The following is a 20,817-nucleotide window of genomic DNA, read 5'->3' as shown; positions in this document are numbered from 1 at the left end:
TGATGGCCAAAACTACTGGTGGAAGTTATTTTCTCATGAACGAAGAATGACAAATATGGGTCAGGGTTGTATTTATAGTATTTGGAGTATAAGCAGTCTAAGATGCAGAATGCTCCTAGGAATCTAATTTCTACACTAGAAAATTTTATGTGTGCATATATATATATATATATATATAATATATACACTGCTCAGAAAAATAAAGGGAACTCTTAAATAACAGAATATAACTCAAAGTACATCAAACTTCTGTGAAATCAAACTGTCCACTTAGGAAGCAACTCTGATTGACTATCAATTTCACATGCTGTTGTGCAAATGGAATAGACAACAGATGGAAATTATTGGCAATTATCAAGACACCCTCAATAAAGGAGTGGTTCTGCAGGTGGGGACCACAGACCATATCTCAGTACCAATGCTTTCTGGCTGATGTTTTGGTCACTTTAGAATGTTGGTTGTGCTTTCACACTCGTGGTAGCATGAGACGGACCCTACAACCCACACAAGTGGCTCAGGAAGTGCAGCTCATCCAGGATGGCATATCAATGCAAGCTGTGGCAAGGTTTGCTGTGTCTGTCAGTGTAGTGTCCAGAGGCTGGAGGCGCTACCAGGAGACAGGCTAGTACACCAGGAGACGTGGAGGGGGCCGTAGGAGGGCAACAACCCAGCAGCAGGACTGCTACCTCATCCTTTGTGCAAGGAGGATCAGGAGGAGCACTGCCAGAGCCCTGCAAAATGACCTCCAAGCATGTGTCTGCACAAATGGTTAGAAACTGACTCCATGAGGATGGTCTGAGTGCCCAACGTCCATGAGAAAGAGCTGTCACGCCAACATTCATTGCATTAGGGACCTCCTGCAGTGACCATGTGATTATAAAATGAGGTTTGCTCTGAGCCCCAGCCACCAAGACTCGTTTAGGCTAGTTTCACACTAGCGCTTTTGAGCGCAGCGACGGCCTGCGCACGGTCGCCGCTAAGCCCCGCCCCTGCCACGCCTCCGCCGGTAGCTCCGCCTACCGGCGCATGACACTGCATGCGTCCTGCATCCCCTATCTTTATCACTGGGGGAGCAGGCCGTGCGCAGTATACGTTTGGTGGCGCATGCGTCCTTTTGACGGTGCGCCGACCTGTGCCAAACGCAACCTACTGCAGTTTGGTTGCGCTCGGCGCACCGTCAAAAAGGCGCATGTGCTGCAAACGCATACTGCGCACGGCCTGCGCCCCCAGTGATAAAGATAGGGGACGCAGGACGCATGCAGCGTCTTGCGCCGGTAGGCGGAGCTACCGGCTGAGGCGCGGCAGGGGGCGGGGCTTAGCGGCAGCCGTGCGCAGGCCGTCGCTGCGCTCAAAAGCGCTAGTGTGAAACTAGCCTCATTCAGTGGCAAAGTACACTTCCAAGGCAGAAGCTTCCTCTGTTGAAAGTATGGGTCCCAGATCTTTTGGAGCCAGTGGTCAGTGATGAATATTAAGGATTGCATCGATTCGATATTTACGGGAGCTATATTATGGGCATCGTAGCAATGGGACAAACGTAATCCATTCACTCATATTATTCAGCAGGGGAGCTCTCCCACCGCACCAAGAAAGCTGACAGCGAAACGTGCATCAAGGGGCAGCTGGGTGCGTTAGGAGAGCTCCCCTGCTGAATAATGGGTAAGCATGTATTTATGAACTATACTTGAGGTTCCTCTGTGTAATACCATATTGCTATAGCGCTAATTTCTTTGCCTCTTTACTGCCATTGTGCTATTTCATGAATTGTTCATTATTTACTTGTTTCTCTGGGATGAATTTTGTTCTTCTCCCTGATCCCAGCATACTTTCATGTCTCCTCCATTTTACCTTCTGATTAATATACATTGTATACAGCATGTATATTTGATTACCTTTCATGCGATTTTTTAATAAATTTATTTTGAATTATTTTCTAATATGTCGCTTGGGACATTTTTTCTCCATTTTTTGTGTTTACCCGACTGGAGTTGTCCATTTGACTCTATTTTTGAGGGGTTTTTTTTTGGAGATTTTTTACTTTCTGCTCTCGGCCATGTTGTGTGGTAGTGCTTTATGATTACATTGAGTGTAATTTTTATAAACGCTGCCTACTTTTCCAAAATAAACAGATAACATTTAATAGCTCAGTTCCTCATGGTCTGTAAACCGCACCCCTGAAGCCATATGCTACCTGTAACGGGTGTGCAAACTCCCTGCATAAATGATTGGTGGTGGCAGCTAGAAGTTTCTTTTGTTATTGTGGAGTTGGCAGTTATCGTATCAGTGTATGTGTATGAAATTATATATATCTATATATATATATATATATCTAGATACAGTTGTGGCCAAAAGTATTGACACCCCTGCAATTCTGTCAGATAATACTCAGTTTCTTCCTGAAAATGATTGCAAACACAAATTCTTTGGTATTATCTTCATTTAATTTGTCTTAAATGAAAAAACACAAAGAATTGTCCTAAAGCCAAATTGGATATAATTCCACACCAAACATAAAAAAGAGGGTGGACAAAAGTATTGGCACTGTTCGAAAAATCATGTGATGCTTCTCTAATTTGTGTAATTAACAGCACCTGTAACTTACCTGTCGCACCTAACAGGTGTTGGCAATAACTAAATCACACTAGCAGCCAGTTGACATGGATTAAAGTTGACTCAACCTCTGTCCTGTGTCCTTGTGTGTACCACATTGAGCATGGAGAAAAGAAGACCAAAGAACTGTCTGAGGACTTGAGAAACCAAATCGTGAGGAAGCATGAGCAATCTCAAGGCTACAAGTCCATCTCCAAAGACCTGAATGTTCCTGTGTCTACCGTGCGCAGTGTCATCAAGAACTTTAAAGCCCATGGCACTGTGGCTAACCTCCCTAGATGTGGACGGAAAAGAAAAATTGACAAGAGATTTCAACGCAAGACTGTGCGGATGTTGGATAAAGAACCTCGACTAACATCTAAACAAGTTCAAGCTGCCCTGCAGTCCAAGGGTACAACAGTGTCAACCCGTACTATCCGTCGGCGTCTGAATTAAAAGGGACTGTATGGTAGGAGACCCAGGAAGACCCCACTTCTTACCCCGAGACATAAAAAAGCCAGGCTGGAGTTTGCCAAAACTTACCTGAAAAAGCCTAAAATGTTTTGGAAGAAAGTTCTCTGGTCAGATGAGACAAAAGTAGAGCTTTTTGGGCAAAGGCATCAACATAGAGTTTACAGGAGAAAAAAAAGAGGCATTCAAAGTCAAAGAAAAGAACACGGTCCCTACAGTCAAACATGGCGAAGGTTCCCTGATGTTTTTGGGCTGCTTTGCTGCCTCTGGCACTGGACTGCTTGACCGTGTGCATGGCTATATGAAGTCTGAAGACTACCAACAAATTTTGCAGCATAATGTAGGGCCCAGTGTGAGAAAGCTGGGTCTTCCAGCAGGACAATGACCCAAAACACACTTCAAAAAGCACTAGAAAATGGTTTGAAAGCAATGGAGACTTCTAAGGTGGCCAGCAATGAGTTCAGACCTGAATCCCATAGAACACCTGTGGAGAGATCTAAAAATGGCAGGTTGGAGAAGGCACCCTTCAAATATGGGACCTGGAGCAGTTTGCCAAAGAATGGTCTAAAATTCCAGCAGAGCATTGTAAGAAACTCATTGATGTTACCGGAAGTGGTTGGTCGCTGTTATTTTGGCTAAAGGTTGTGCAACCAAGTATTAGGCTGAGGGTGCCAATAGTTTTGTCTGGCCCATATTTGGAGTTTTGTGTGAAATGATCAATGTTTTGCTTTTTGCTTCATTCTCTTTGGTGTTTTTTGATTTAAGACAAATTAAATGAAGATAATACCAAAGAATTTGTGTTTGCAATCATTTTCAGGAAGAAACTGAGTATTATCTGACAGAATTGCAGGGGTGTCAATACTTTTGGCCACAACTGTATAAAACTGAATGAATGTGTGTGTGTGTGTGTGTGTGTGTGTGTGTGTATCACCAACTAATCACAAAGCATCTTTCATTTCAACAGAGCTGTTCAAAAGAAGCTGAGCTATGATTGGTTGCTATGAGCAACAGTTTTCCTTGCAACCAATCACTAAGCATCTCTCATTTCACCAGAGCTGGTTAAAAGAAGCTGAGCTGTGATCGGTTGCTATGAGCAAGTTTTCCCACTTGACAACACCTCAGCAGACACTGACATGGTGGGAGAAATTTAGCATCTTCGGGAACATAAGCTCCCAGCCATTGTCTGCCCCCCTGAAAGGAGCAGAGAGCACATGACAGAAATGAATCCCCCCCTTCTGTGCCCATATACACATCCTCCATCATATAGGCACATCTTGCCTCTTAAAGGGATCATTGGTATGGAAGTCAGAGCAAATCCATCCAGCGCTTTGGTTTTGACCCCAGGCCTCTCTTAAAGGGATTTCTGGTATGGAAGTTAGGACCGTTCCACTCAGCGCTCTGGATCTGATCCCAGGGTCTCTTAAAGGGATCCCCGGTATGTAAGTTAGGGCAAATCCACTCAGCGCTCTGGCTCTGACCCAAGGCCCCTCTTAATGGGATCCCCGGTATGGAAGTGAGGGCAAATCCACTCTGCGCTTTGGTACTGACCCCAGGCCTCTCTAAAAGGGATCTCCGGTATGGAAGTTATGGTAAATCCCTCAGCGCTCTGATTCTCACCCCAGGCTTCTTATAAAGGGATCATTGGTATGGTTGTCAAGGCAAATCCACTCAGTGCTCTGGTTCTGACACCAGGCCTCTCTTAAGGGGATCCCCGGTATGGAAGTTAGGACCGTTCCACTTAGTGCTCTGGTTCTGACCCCAGGCTGACGGGATGATGTGGGATATTAGGGGTAGTATTACGGTGGCTCTGGCTGACGGGATATGGGATATTAGCGGTAGTTGTCCAGTGGCTCTGGCTGACGGAATGATGTGGGATATTAGGGGTAGTAGTCCGGTGGCGCTGGCTGATGGGACGATGTGGGATATTAGTGGTAGTTGTCCAGTGGCTCTGGCTAACGGGTTGATGTGGGATATTAGGGGTAGTAGTCCGGTGGCTCTGGCTGACGGGATGATGTGGGATATTAGGAGTAATAGTCCGGTAGCTCTGGCTGATGGGATGTGGGATATTAGGGGTTGTTGTCCAGTAGCTCTGGCTGAAGGGATGATGAGGGATATTATAGTGAATGTGGCTATGCGGAGTGGGCGGGGCACTACAATCAGCTTTATATATATATATCATTATAAATTTGTTATAATTAACCGTAGTTAGTTACTATGCCCAGGCAGCGCCAGGATCTTCAGCTAGTGTGTATATATACTGTATATATATATATATATATATATATATATATATACACACACACACACACACGTGGTCAAAATTGTTGGTACCCCTCATTTAATGACAGAAAAACCCCAAACAGTGACAAAAGTAATAAATCAAAAATCTTTGAAAATGAACACATGAAAGTCAGACATTGCTTTTCAACCATGCTTCCACAGAATTTTTTTCAAAAATAAAACTCATGAAATAGGCCTGGACAGAAATAATGGTACCCTTAACTCAATATTTTGCTGCACAACCGTTTGAGGCAATCACTGCAATCAAACGATTCCTATAACTGTCAATGAGACTTCTGCACCTCTCAACAGGTATTTTGTCCCACTCCTCAAGAGCAAACTGCTCCAGTTGTCTTGTGTTTGAAGGTTGCCTTCTTCAGACGGCATGTGTCAGCTCTTTCCAAAGATGCTCAATAGGTTTTAGGTCAGGGCTCATAGAAGGCCACTTCAGAATAGTCCAATGTTTTCCTCTTAGCCATTCTTGGGTGTTTTTAGCTGTGTGTTTTGGGTCATTATCCTGTTGCAAGACCCATGACCTGCAACTGAGACCAAGCTTTCTGACACTGGGCTGCACATTTTTCTCATCATTGCAGGTTGTTCTGTCATTAAACAAGGGGTACCAACAATTTTGACCACACGTGTATATATTCCATTTGTTGGAATAGGTGTATTTACCATATGCTTACTGTGAGTTTCCCAACAACCGGCCTAGTAGTGGAAGCAGCTGCGGCCTCGTCTATCACTCCTCAGTTATTTGAGAAACTGTCCTGACGATTGGAGGCAGCAGAGATGCGTCACCTGACTAACTGGTGACAGCGGTGGGATCCGTGCGACTCCCCCTGCTGCTTTCCTTTACACCTGCCATGAACCCGTCTCTCTGTTATGCCTGTATGTGGTTTGACAGACAAGAGAGCAAGAGCAGAAAGATAAAGACCCAACCCCACTTCCTGCAATCCATCATGTCATCTTTGTAGCCAGAGATAAAAACTTCATATCAGGACACTGGATAGCAATTGAGAAAGAAGGATCACTTTTTTTTTTTTTACTAGTAAAAGGCACGTAAGTGTTTTTCTTAGGTGAAACAGCATATTTTTTTAAACATAGCCATTTGTAGATTGCATATTAAGCACAATAATTATCAAACGAAATTAAACATCGTGATTATTTAGCTATTGAACAAACTGCTCAAAATAATGTTTCTCATTTAGCTACATTTTTCATGACAAGTTGAGTAAAAATTCACACAAACCGTTAAAACAAAATTTCTGTTTATATTTACACAAAAGGATAGGAAGTTATATATCAGATTAAATATGCAGCAAATACAGTAGTTTATGTGTGTTTTCGCAACAGAAATTATCACAAACTGTCCAACATTCAATGGTTTTCCTACTAGAGTAATAATCTGTGGGACCTTTTTGGTCCTTAAAGGGATAATCTGGCTCCACTCACTTCAGCATTGCATTGTAATGAAAAGAAGAGGTGGTTGGTACCTGCCAATAGTGCTCAGGACTCGGCCGATATATGTAGTTGTGACATCACGGGCCCTGCTCACCTCCCCATGAGGGGAGCTAGATTACCCCTTTAAGTCTTGATAATAGGATGCACCAGGGAGTAAAATATGGGTAACCAAGTGTAATAACCACACAACCTACTAAAAGATCTGTTAACTTAGTCTTGTGCAATGGCTTTAGACGCATCATTAATGGCAGTGCTTTAATATTTAGAAGGTATTTTAGTGGTAACTATTTTGATATGGCTTTGATTAAAGGATGTTCTTGCCTACACTATTTCAGTGTAGAGAACAGAACATGCTTATACTGATATGTTGGTCCATTTTAATGGTACCACAGTATACAAAATACATGACTTAACCAACTCAGCAGTATTGACCATAGTCTACGGTAAGCTTTTCTGATACATAAAAGTGGGAATGACTCACATCTCACCTGAAACAATATCCAATTGATTCATAAATGATTTTTATTTGAATAAGAAGACAATGTATGTTTGTTTCTGTCTAATGCCCACTTTAAGATTTTACGCAAAAAGAAGTATTGGGGTACAGAAAATTGCCATTATTAATCCAATTTAATAAAGTGAGCATAGTAAAGTCTACAAGTGTGTCCTTCTCTTTATTCATAGTGCAAAGATCTTATTTCCTTCTAATTTATTCACACGTTATGCATAAAAGCTTTCTTCATTTGTTCTGTGGATCGCATTGAAGAACATTTTAAAAAATGTCTATCATCCCATAACGGTCACATCACAACTTGATAGTAGCAGGGCAGAAGCAACAACCTATTTTCTAACACACTGTTCCTGGCATCCAGCAAAAACAATGATTTCATAGTGGACAGCATCAACCACCATTTTCATATTTGTTCGGAGAAATTACACGCTAAGCCTTAAGCTTCAGCATTTTGTATTTTATGCAGGTAATGGCATTTTTTCCATTAACTGAGTCTATAATGGCACATGTCTTACAGTAGATTTGTTTTGGAACCAAATGCGTCAACCCTATTTCGGTAACTACCTACCTGAGAATTAAGTCAATGATTTCTTTAGTTGGTTAGGGTTACAAGTGGTTGTGTTTGGTAATGGTACAAAGAATTCTTTTCTTGAGGTAGAAAATGTTAAAGTGTACATTAAAAACAGAAGAGCAGTCGAAGGGAAGGAACAGTTTTCACCTATAACAAAGCTTTCAGGAGATGTGTTAAGATACACATAATAAAGTGCCAAGATGCCAATTAAACGCAACAGTGTCGTGAAACCTTTCCCGTGCCAAACTAGAATTCAATTCAAGACCTGCACTTCAATTTTGTAATGCACCACTCATCTTTGGAAGGATATAGACAGAAATATATATCTTAAGACCTCTTACTCGGCTCTATCTTCATTGGATGACAATCACCAATGCGGTGTCTCTTATATACTTAGAGAAGTGGCTAGTTAAAGTACTTTAGATAGTAGATACAAGTGCAGTGATAGTAGCTTATGTCTCTGTAGTGTAATTGTTATATGCCATGGATGAGAGAGAAGTTAAATGGCTGCTCCACGGTCTTCCTGAACTTCCAGCTCTCGATTCTTCCTCATGTTGTCTATGTTTGGCAACAAGTTGTTTGGCTTCTTCTGCATCAAGGAAAGGGTTCTCACCATACGTCTCCTTCAACCAACTTCTTAGCTAAAAAATTAAATTCAATACGATTAATAAAATTTTTCAAATCATGAAAATCCTATATATTAAGTGTCATAGATGTCCAAGGACGTGTTCACACTTTGAATCTTTTGATGCTACTTCTGAATGTAGTGGGAGACCCTGAAAGCAGAGATAAAAATGGCTGCCTTGTAGGACAATACATGTGAGCACAGCACTTTATTACTAGGATTTGGGAAACCATACCTATAATCCACTGACAGCCCGGAAGTCTAGCATTAGAACCAAGTATGTTAAAGGGAGTCTATGAGCACACAATCATTGTTCAAGCGCAACACAGATACTTGGGGCACCCTTAGTTCACCTCAATACCAACTTGTTCGGCATTTACCGCAGCTTCCCCTCATACTTGATTGATAACTCTGGCTTTACAAGAGCTAGAGGAAAACGAAGAAAGAAGGAAAACAAGTGGGTGAGACGGGGCAGCGCCAAGGGTGCACAGAGCACCTATGCTTGGATTGAAGATTTACTACAATTATTTACTACATATTCACTGTAAGTTTTCCAAAAATCAAATTGTCACTTGACTTTGAAAATTATACTAGATAAGGCTCAGCACAAGACACAGAGAGCTTATACCCAGCATATCAATGAAGATCTTATTGAATGTTGGGACCTTCAATCATTTTTGGCCCACTGACTGATATTTCATCTTTTTTTTGCTTTGCAATGTTCATGCACACTCACACCACTGAAATGACTAAGGTCCCGCATAAGAAATGAAGGTGTCAGAAAGCCCCTATTATTTTCACTAATTTCTTCAAACCCAGTAGAATGAATTAGGAGATTGGGGAAAACGACTCTTCACGCTTGACATCATTCAATGGTTTGGGACCAAAATGACTACTCTATTTAGAGAACACTGAATTATAATGTTAAAATTACTGGGTGAAGAAGTGTCAGTAAAAAGGGCAGGTCATGAAATGTTTAACTATTCAAAAACATTATATGTAATGAACCGATTGGAAAATTCTAATTTATGTGTGACGTAATAAGCTGAATCGGAGTGAAAAAACCCAGTTTGAACAGAGTGCGGGCTGTAATGTGTGAGCGGTGCCCCCAAACAGAGAGTCGCTATAGCAGACAATATTTTACATTTTTTGTGCACAAACTGTAAAAAGGTAGTAATTATGAGCACCAGGAAGGATAAGACTGTATCTAGTAATTCACAGAGGAGAAAGATCATAAGAATAAATGGAGAAATATCTGCAGTTAAGTAGTAGATTCAAACTTCTGAAACTAAGTTTTTTAAACTTTGTTCCATGGTACCACAGTTTAGCAGGTGTGTGGGGTTGTTACTACAGTGTGTAATCTCCCTACTGATTGGCACTACAGTCTGCATGCTACCTTAAACTTAACTGAACCCAGATGACCAAGAAAAATAATTATTTAACCATGGACAAGTAACTAAAATCGACCCATACTGTAGACTATAGTGATCTGTTATAGCTCTGGGTCCCTGTATGTACAGGGTCATCATGAATCAGTTCAGTGACTGTTCTGGGACTCTTAGGGTATATGCATACATTGCGGATTCTGCCGAGGATTTATCAGCACAAAATCCGCAGCTCTTGGCAGAAAATGCAGGTGCGTTTTTGCAGCGGATTTGATGCGGTTTTTCAGTGCGGTTTTGCCTACGGATTTGAATGCGTTTTTGTAAGCTAAATAAAGATATGTTATTTAACAAAAAAAAAGATTTGTGATGTCATTTCTGTCCAACCTCCTCATTTCTGTCCAACCTTCCTCATTTCTGTCCACCTCAAAAAAAAACGGCATGGGCTCCCGCACAATTTTCTGCGCCAGAGGGGGAAAGCAGACGACCAGGGGCCAATATTTGTAGCCTGGGAAGGGGGTAATATCCATGGTCCCTTGCCAGGCTATGAATATCAGCCCGCAGCTGTCTGCATAGCCTATACTAGCTATTAAAATAGGGGGACCCCATAAAAAGAATGACGTGAAGTCCCCCTATATTTTATAGCCAGAAAGGCTACGCAGACAGCTGCAGGCTGATATTTATAGCCTAGGAAGGGGCCATGGATTTTGCGCCCCCCCCGGCTACAATTCTGGCACTTAGCGGTGGGATATGGGGTAATAAGGGGTTAATGTCACCTTGCTATTGTGAGGTGACATTAAGCCCGGTTAATAATGGAGAGGCGTCAATAAGACGACTATCCATTATTAATCTTATAGTAATAAAGGGTTAAAAAAACACACACATAAGAATAAATTATTTTAGTGAAATAAAACACAACACGGTTTTCATATTTTTAGTGCACACCCAGGTCCAAGCGACGCCCTCGGTCACCTGTAATAAAAAGTAAAATAAAAAACAAACCGTATACTCCCTGTCCGACGCAATCCAATTAACAACAAGTGTCCCACGACAATCTCCCCTATAGAACAGAGACACAAGGTGATGTCACTGCTCTATAGGGCCTCCCAGTCATGAACTGACAGGAGACCATGCCTCCTGCAGTCCACTACTCTCCATTTGCTACTCAACAACAGCCCCATGCCACCAGTGCTTATCAGGCTGTGCTATGTTATAGGTGCCTGTCCATTTTAGAATGACCACCTATAATACACTGTAATATGCCATACACTAAAGAAATGATCACTAAAAGATAAAAGAGCCCCATATGGAATGGCCATGTTATTTGTAGTGGTAATAAGACATTCCCAATTAGCAGTTTCTTACTCACATTAAAAATCAAAGGACAGCCCACTGCAGAGTAGGTGCAGGAGAAAATTAAGGTCAACGTCCATAGAAATATAACAGGTGATTGTTAGGGTCCAAGTGAATCCCCTGTAATTACTTAGTGGGGTCCTATCAAAAGGAATTTGTCTATATCAAAACCCCCTTCAAAGCAAGGATAGTTTAGAGATTCTTAAAAATATTTGATACTAATATTCTTCAGCTGTGGAAGCATCCCTGCCTAGCCATAAAATAATAGGCAAGACATACTGGTACGTAGTGCAGAGCATTTCATATGAAAGTCACCTATGAACATTTGTTATAGTGCACACTGCTTGATTTTAGAGCCTGTCAAGATAAAAGCAGGTTTTCCATCATTGCAATGACCCAGAAAGAGCAGCCGAGAGACAAAAAAAAACACTGATGTATTTAATAGTGGTGTTGTGCAGATATAATTACTAATTAACCCTTCAACGTTGCATTGTTAGAATAAATGGCTCTTTACTGGTCATATCTATACACCAGCAGCTCTGGATGCACAATTGGCGCTAGGGGCAGAAAGGAACAATTCTACAATGAGAAGTCATTACTTTGTTGCAGGGATGTATGATGAAAGTAACCATGTTTTAAAAAGACTTGGCTGTATTTCAAGAACCTTTATAGAAGGATATGTACGTGTCATTAAGGGGTGAACATATACTATAAGTAATAAAATTAAAAAAAAAGAAGAGGATAACCATGCAGGAGTCTGCAATCAAATAATTTTTATCTATATTACTTTCAATAGCAGTAAGGAACAATTGTAGTCCTTGCTGTCTCCTAGGATTCCATCTCCAGCATGGTATGGTGTAATGTAGATCACTGGAGATGGAAACGTTGGAGACAGCATGGAATTTTCTGAGAGAAAAACGTGTAATGAAAGAGATTTAGAAAAATGGGTATTGTCCAAGCTGATGCACTAGAATTGTTTTTTTTCTGTGTGAAAAAAACTGAGCCGACAGAACAACGGAGAGAAGCTCAAATATTTAACACACAACTTTGGATGAAAATGGACTAGAACTCACATTGCAATTCTGTTTCAGTTAGGCCTGTTTCACACTTCCGTTTTTTCAAATCCGTCAAAATCCGTTGTTTTCCGTAAAAAAACGGATCCGCCATTTTTTGCAGGATCCGTTTTTTTTGTCCCATAGACTTCCATTACGGTTACCGCGGATCCATCAAAAAAACGGATCCGTTTGCATCAGTTTCCGTCAAAAAAACGGAAACGGATCCGTTTGGCGGACACAAAAACGGAAGTGTGAAACAGGCCTTAAGAAAAGCAACGTTATTAACATTTCTATGCAGATTGTCACTGGATATGGAACAATGATTGATTATTTTGCCCCACATACAGGTGTTTAAATGGGACCTTTCATCACTTTCGGCATGTTAAACTGGCTACCTTATGGGGCTGCAGAATAAAACATTTCTTTTTCTCTTCTCTCTGCTGCAGAGATAATGCTTTAAGTTTAAGCCTGAAAGGCTAACAAAAATTCTTCTCTGAGACGGTTTACTTTTTCCCCTCTGTTGACTTTGCCCAATCATAAGAATGCTGCGTCACAGAAGGGGGAAAATAGAGAAAAAGAAAATGCCTCAAAAGAAGGGCAGAACTGTTTTTTTTGTGATGTGGCTATGTTATGTTGTCTATCATTATCACAATGAGATCTCCTCACTCCCTCATTTTATCAGTGAATTATTCCTTGATGCCAAGGATAGTGTGTCAAGGGGGATACCGGGACAGAGAGGAGCCAGAAGATTGCGGCGTCTATTTTCACAAACTCCTGCACTGTTTAGAACGGATTCACCATCTTATTAAACATTGCAGTTTTTTCCATGCAGGCATTGCAAGGGTTATACAGTTCAGTTGATCTCCTGGAGCTCTCTCACCTGGATTGTCTCAGCTGTTCAGTGTTTGACACTCTCCTCTGCTATATATGCTTGCTTGAGAATTGCCAGTGATATTTCCTGGTTAGGAGCTTGAGTTGAAGTTAGTGTTTGGGGTAAGCGCTTAGAGAGTTCTTTAGGAGACTGTTCGTCGAGTTTGTGTGTTCATCCTCATCCTCTCCTATTTGGTTTCTCCTTCCTTTAACTCCCCTGTGTCCCACCCTGTTTGGGAAGTGTATTTTGTATGATTGCAGTTTTCATTTATCTGTGTCAGTCTTTCCTTGATTGGCAAGTTAGTGTTATCCTTTACACTTCGGCCTCACATCTCCATGGGTGGGGGAAGGAACAAATAAGTGTTAATATAGGAGTATAGCAAGGCACTTGACCACAGACGTCTCCACCTTCAGGAGTAATCTTGGGGGCAAGGATAGACTAGGGCGCTCCTAGTTCGACCTATTGGATAAGCGTCCACAGTCCCTACGTGACAGATCGATCCAGAGCAGTATATAATGTTACAGCACAGCTCTCTTCCTTCATCATTTAGCTTTTTATTAGAAATGAGGAACCCACATCCCCCATTCTAAAGAAACATGAAATTCCTACCTCCCGCCCCCCTTCTGTGTTTGCTCCCTGTAATAACAGTAAGATCTCAGTGTAATAAGGCACACAGTCTTACCAGATCACACTTAAAAAGACAACACTCACCTTCTCTGGCAGGCGTTTTTTCCTTGGTTGAAGGGGAATTAGCATATTAGGCACTCTAAAGGTTAGAAGCAAATATCTGCACAATGGAGAGAATTACAAAAATGGAAAGCTGGGGGGAGAAAAACCTTCGACATATCTTTTTGTCTTGCAGAGTGCATTCTTGGCTCTGGGACACAGTCCAGAGAGTTATCGGTAAGATTACTGGCCTGACCATGGATTTGGGTCCGGCACCATTTCAGCTGCATCACTGAGATATTCCTATACACTCTCACAAATGCTCAATCTTGAACCACCTAAATATTATGGCTAGATCCTGCATCCCATTACTTTGGACAAATAAGGTCCCCCTCCTATCATTCACTAGTTCTCTAAGATGAACAATTATTGGGAGGAATTTCAACTCATGGAAGAATATTTGTCCCTTATGGGAGACTCAGCGGGTTGATACATTGTTTTTTTCTACACCGTATGGCCCTTTATTTCAACTGAGGAATCCACATACCTCATTTTAGGGTAACAAGAAACCCCCCCCCCCCCCCCCCCCGTGGGCTTTTTTCTCTCCCCTCATTTTTTTTTTACCAGCTTTCATTGTTTCCTTTAGCTGTTTAGACACTGCTGTGTAAAAAAATGTAAAGACTTGAGGTTTGCGCCCTGCTGCAGCTTAATAACTTTGTAATACCTAATGATTTGTATGTTTTAAATTCTTTGGTCTGTTCATTGCTATCTGTTTGACCAATTCTGCATGTGGGGAGTATCCCCCCTCTCTATCTGTGCCCCCATTCAAAATTAGCTATAAATAAAGAATAAAGTCCCTTTATCATCAGATAGGCAGTTTAACATGACAAAAGTGGGAACTGTCCCTGATACTTTAATGGTGAGGGAGGGGAAGCAAATTATTTGTGTCTTAAAGTGGATTTTTGTGTCTAGTAGAAATGAGTCAGCATTTAAAACATACAGTTCATCAGTCGACTAAAGTCGCCCACAGACTTCATTTTGCGTTTTCTATATAATAAATTATTTCATTACTGCATGCCAAAAGAATTTATAAAAAAAATTAAGCTTTCACCTAAGCCATGTTGTATGAACAATACGTGTTTTGTTTACTTACATGATGAACATCACATTTCCCAAAGTCTTCAAGTTGCTTCTGAAAACCCATATTTGGGTTGGCACATGTTCTTGCACCCCTAACAGCAGCAAGTGCATCTTCCCACCCCAAATCTGTGATTGTCATGACATAGGCTACTACCAAGGTAACACTTCTGGAAACACCTGCCAAACTTTAAAAGAAAAAATTCTGTAAATTTCATGAATCATATTACATGTGATCATGCAGGGCTTCTGCTAAGGTACAATTCATTTTTAATCATAACACACAGCTTTGGGTTTTAGTGTAATGCCATATTCACCCAATTGCACCAAATCTATCATATACAGTTTAACCGCTAGTAAAGCCTCTGAAATAAAATAGAATACAAGTATGGGCAATTATACATAAAAGAGGACATGGATGAGTTGTGTGATGAATCTATAACATGCAAACAGTCAAATCTGGACCATGGATTGCTATTCTTAGGGCCCTAAAAGTCTACCAAATGAACAATGGTGAACATCAAAATAATAAAATATATACTATGTTTGAAGACACATACCAGTGGACAAGGCATCCTTCACCTTTTAGCCGACACTCATGGATAAATGTTGTGCTTTCTTTAAAATGTTGTGTTCTAGAAAATTCCACACAAAAACAATGTCACCAGGGTAAGAGTGGGGCTATATATGGGTATGAAAATCCATGATTCTAAATAAACAGAATCAGTCTTTTTATGCAACATTTTGAAAAAGTATTACATCATAAATATATACATACATATCCCAGTCCTGAAAAATTTTACATTTTTTCCCCCAATTGCTTGATTTTGCAAACTCTTCAGTCTTTTCTTATCACTAGGGTATCTAACAGTTATTGACAAGTAAAGTTAGTGAAGTATTGAGGCTATGCTATGTGTAGCTTAAACCAGGGGTGGGCAACACATTTTCCCAAGCGGCTACATGAGAGACAGTGACTGTTAAAGGTTAAACTATGTGCAGGATTGCTTTTCATTTAAGAGAGTGGGTTCATCAACAATTTTGCCTAAGATCACTACCATGAATAAAGAATGGTATCTAAAGGTCATTTTATGAGAAATGTCTCCCAACCATCCAGGAGAAATTTGGTGATGAACATTGGTTTTTCCAGCATGATGGAGTACCATGTCACAAGGCAAACGTGATAAATAAGTAGAATTTTGAACACAACATTGAGAACTGGGGCGTTTCCTGGCCATTGACCTAAAATTTGAGTTCCAACGAAATCATGCGGTTAATCCTCAAAAGGAGGGTGGATGAACAAAAACACAGAAACTGTGATAACTCCCAAGCACCGATTAGACGAGAATGGGATGTCGTCAGTCAGGATTTGGCCCAGAAAATGATCTGCAATTTGCACTAGCAGCTGGGTAAGTCTTAAAATATAGGAGACAACACTGTAAAAATTGATTCTTTACATAAACTTGATGAATTTGTCAAAATGTTATAAATTTAAGAATTCTTATAATTGTACTTCAGTGACCATAGAAATATCTGTCTAAAAGATTTTAAAACAAAACACCAAAACAGAGTGAAAAACCAAAATGTATCAGTCTCAAACCTTGTAACCAAGAGCGCATGAGACTCAGGCCGGTTTCACATTAGCGCATTTTATGCGCACGCACGGCCGGGGGTAGCTCCGCCCCCGAGCCGGCTCTCTGCCCGGCGTGCCCGCCCCTTCCTTGTAGCGCCGCCTCCTAGCGGACAGCGGCGCCTGCGATCGGCGCACCCTATCTTTAGCATAGGGTGCGCCGATCGTGCGCAGGCCGTGCGCTAGTTGCGCTTTGACCTGCGCTGCGCACTTTTGACGGTGCGCCGTGCGCGCCAAAATCGAACTTTTCGGATTTTGGCGCGCACGGCGCACCGTCATAAGTGCGCAGCGCAGGTCAAAGCGCAACTAGCGCACGACCTGCGCACGATCGGCGCACCCTATGCTAAAGATAGGGTGCGCCGATCGCAGGCGCCGCCGTCCGCTAGGAGGCGGCGCTACAGGCAAGGGGCGGGCACGCCGGGCAGAGAGCCGGATCGGGGGCGGAGCTACCCCCGGCCGTGCGCGCGTTGAAAATGCGCTAGTGTGAAACCGGCCTTAGACAATGCTTTCCGGATCCCTATGTTGCCCCCCAGTAAAATAACAAATAACATGTATACTCCCCTCCGGAGCCATTCCAGTAGTGTCAGCAATGGCTCTCCCATGGCTTCTAGGACATTATGCCAGCTGTTGTTGCTCTCTCACTTCCTTCAGATTTCTTAATTTGTCCGAAGGAGGGGACAGTGAAGCCTTTTGATTGCCCGCAGTGACAATGACGACGTCAGTGGCAACAAAGCTGAAAGGGCACCGGAGGAGAGTAGGAGTGTTATTCTTTTACTAGGGGAGAACGTTGCGATTGAAAAGAGGTTGTCGGAGAGGTGGACAAACCCTTTAAGAAAAGGAATTAATCTGCTGTGTAAGCCAGCGAGAAAGAGTTGTGGCAACATGATGCAGGAGATTACCAAAATGGCAGAAGACAGGCACAAGTAACCATTGTATTGCACACATACAAACATTTTATTGATGGCTAATGGAGGGAGCAACTAAAAAAAACTGCTGCATGCTCCTTTAAAAGTTTTGTTTTTGCAGTCTTTTAACTAATAACTTGGCAGTTTTCTGTAAAAATTATAAGATATTCACATTTAAAGTGAATACATATGGTAATTGTTTTCATACACAAAAATATAGTCCATTAAATAATATTTTCAGATAATTTATGTGAATGTAATCTTAGAGACGTTAATGTCAACAGTAATTTGCATCTAGATATACGGTAAATCCAGCACCAAAATCCGCTTGGATAAAAACTTTTTTTCTGCATATTAAAATTGTATTGTCACACATCACTTAATAAAATATCACAGACATATTTTGGCCCCAAGTCCATCGAAGCATACCATAATGTAATGCTCCACAACACGCATACGTTCAGATTACTGAAAGCGGATCAGAGTTGATAAAACAAATTTTACTTCCAATGCCTTTCGATCATTAAGAAAATGTATAAATAGATGGCTCACTGTTATGACTGACCACGTCACTGTAGACAGATCAAATTATTCTATTTAACACATTCTAATTATTAATTGTTAAAAGTTAGATTCATTTTCTGTTTACTTTCATCCAGTATTACTTTTGTTTCATTTGACAACATTTTTTTCCACTTTTGCTAATTTCTTATTTCAGTTTTACTCATATTACAGAATATTTCATTTGGTTCACACTCGGATCCTACAATCAAAGGGTATGTGGGAACTTGTGCCCATTCAGCCAGTAGAGCACTTGTATGTGGCAATGACTGTCAAATGATGGGAATGTCTGGTTCACAGTTGGTGTTCCAAATTCTATAGGTGTTTGATGGGATTGAAGTCAAGAATCTGCAGAGCACTCAAGTGCATCAACATCAAACCATATCCTTATGGGCCTCTTTATGATCACAGGGCACATTTTTGCTTAAAAGAAAAAAAAAAGTTTTTCCCACACTGTTGGCACAAAGTTGGAAGTTTCCAATTGTTCAAAATATATTTGGGTTCTGTAGAATCAACACCACCCTTCAAAAGGAAATAAGGGACTAATCGCAAAAACTAAGAACACCCCCATACCATTCCCCCAACATTCTCATCCCATTCCTACAGTATGCTGCATTCTTTGGGCAGTTCACCAATAGAGATCCATCAGACTGTCAGACAGTGAAAAGTGATTTATTACTTGAGATTACACATTTTCACAGCTCTAAAGTCCAGGTGCAACATGCTTTCTACCATTGTAGCTGATGCTTGGCATTGTGCATAGCTATTCTGGGCTGTGACTCAAGCATGACAACCCATTACATGATGCTCACTAGCGGATCCAAGGGGTAACGATTCTCCTTGCGGAGAATGAAATGTCAAGGTAAGGAGACTTAAGCCGCAATGCTCATCTGAGAAATATGCAAATTGTCTCTTCAGAGAGTAAAAGGACTAAAACTGTAGCGCCACCTACAGGAAATAGCAATCCTAAAAGTCAATATCGACTCTCGAACGAGCCTTATCACATGACTTAGGATAAAAGTGAAAACCAAAATCTCAATTTGCAGACACTGTTTCGGTGCACTGATCCTTGTCAGTGCAAAGTGTGAGAGCCGTCTGACCGGAATTTTGGTTTTGGCTTTTATCCTAAGTCATGTGACAAGGCTTGTTAGAGAGTAGATATTGACTTTTAAGATTGCTAATTCCTAAAGGTGGCACTAGAGTTCTAGTTCTCGTTCTCTCGGAAGAGAACATTTCCCAGATGAACACTGAGCCTTAAGGGTATGTGCACACGTTGCAGAATATTTCTGCACAAAAACCTGAATCCCTTCCCAGAAACCGCACCTATTTTTCCGCAGCGGTTTTTGTGCGTTTTTTGCGCAGTTTTGATGCGTTTTTTACCGCAGCGGTTTCTAAAAGCATGGGAGAAGCCTAAACCGCGGAAAAAAACGCAAAATTAATGTGCATGCTGCGGTTTTTACCGCGATGCGTTTTTTTCGCGGTAAAAAATGCATCAATGTGCACACAAAGTGCAAAATGGATAGAAATGACTGTGCAGCTTATTTTTAGCGGTTTTATAGTGAAAACCGTGGTAAAAACCGCTAAAAAAACGCTGTGTGTGAACACAGCCTAAAAGTCTTCTCAAGCTTGACATGTCATTTTTTACAAGGAGGAGCGTTACCCTTTGGATCCCAGTCAGACGCCTCTCACCCAGCCAAACCAGATCTCACACTTTGAGCTGACAAGAGTCAGTAGCCCAAAATACAGTGTCTGCAAATTGAGAGGCAGAATATTGTGACTAGCTAAAAAGACATATCCTGCCTGAAACACTCAAAAACTAGAGATTCTCGTATGGGATTCTATTTGACTCACCAAACACAAAGGCTCCATCAGGGTCCTGTATGATTCAATACATTTATTCATATAGAACCAACATATTCCTTAGCACTTTACAATTGAGCCGGGATATGTACAGATAATAAAAACATTACAAAGTAATGCATAGTTCAATAGTTACAGGAAGAATGAGAGCCCCGCTTGCAAGCTTATAATCTATAAGGCCTCTTTCACACATCAGGTTTTCGCCGTCAGGCGCGATCCGGCGCTTTTGACAGAAACCGGATCCGGCGAAATGCAATTCCGGATCCGGTTTCCCCCCCATTGACTTGCATTTGCGCCGGATGGCCATGCGTTTCATCCGGTTTTCGCCGGATCCGGCAATGTGTCGCAATGTGTCGCGATCCAGCGTCTGGAAAAAACGTCTACTGTAACGTTTTTTTGTCTCCGGCGAAAAAGCCGGACACGCCGGATCCGGCGCGTCCGGCTTTTACACACAATGAAAGCCTATGAGGCTGGTTTCACATTTGCGTTTTTTAGCGCTGGAAAAAAACGCTAACCTGCGCATGCGTTTTTTCCCCTATATTTAACATGGGTGCGCATACCTGCGCGCTTGTAAGCGCATGTATGCGATTTTCATGCGCTGCGTTTTTTTGGGGTGTGCGATTGGATTTTCCAGACGCATCATGTTGCATTTTTTGGCCCTGCAAAAAAGCGCATGCGCACATATGCGCACGTTTTGCGCTAAAAATGGCCATTATAGCCTATGGATGCGCATATGTGCGCACTGGCATGCTCATGTAAGCGTTTTTTTGCATATGCGTTTTTTTTTTTAACCATGGAATTTAGGGGTTTGAGTTAGAGTTAGGGTTAGTTAAGGGGGTTTAGGGTTAGGGTTAGGGTCAGGGTCAGGGTTAGGGTTGGGTTTTGGGTCAGGGTT

At 41.6% G+C, this 20,817-nt stretch overlaps 1 protein-coding gene across 1 annotated transcript in view; it reads right to left on the bottom strand.

The window, feature by feature from the left end:
- Positions 1 to 6,588: 6,588 nt before the first annotated feature.
- Positions 6,589 to 20,817, bottom strand: part of DUSP22 (dual specificity phosphatase 22) — an 82,466-nt gene continuing 68,237 nt past the window's right edge. Inside the window, exons 5-7 of the mRNA XM_073550135.1 lie at positions 15,530 to 15,604; positions 14,986 to 15,157; positions 6,589 to 8,521 (exon numbers count right to left, since the gene is read on the bottom strand). Of these exons, the coding sequence (XP_073406236.1) occupies positions 8,333 to 8,521; positions 14,986 to 15,157; positions 15,530 to 15,604 (436 nt within the window). The 3' untranslated portion in view covers positions 6,589 to 8,332. The remainder of the gene's footprint in view (positions 8,522 to 14,985; positions 15,158 to 15,529; positions 15,605 to 20,817) is intronic.

Source organism: Dendrobates tinctorius, unplaced genomic scaffold, assembly GCF_039654945.1.
Source record: "Dendrobates tinctorius isolate UK_male_01 unplaced genomic scaffold, ASM3965494v1 ptg000163l, whole genome shotgun sequence".
In the NCBI taxonomy this organism is placed as follows: domain Eukaryota; kingdom Metazoa; phylum Chordata; class Amphibia; order Anura; family Dendrobatidae; genus Dendrobates; species Dendrobates tinctorius.
Note: the sequence above shows the minus strand (reverse complement) of the source record. Positions and strands in the feature narration are given on the sequence as shown.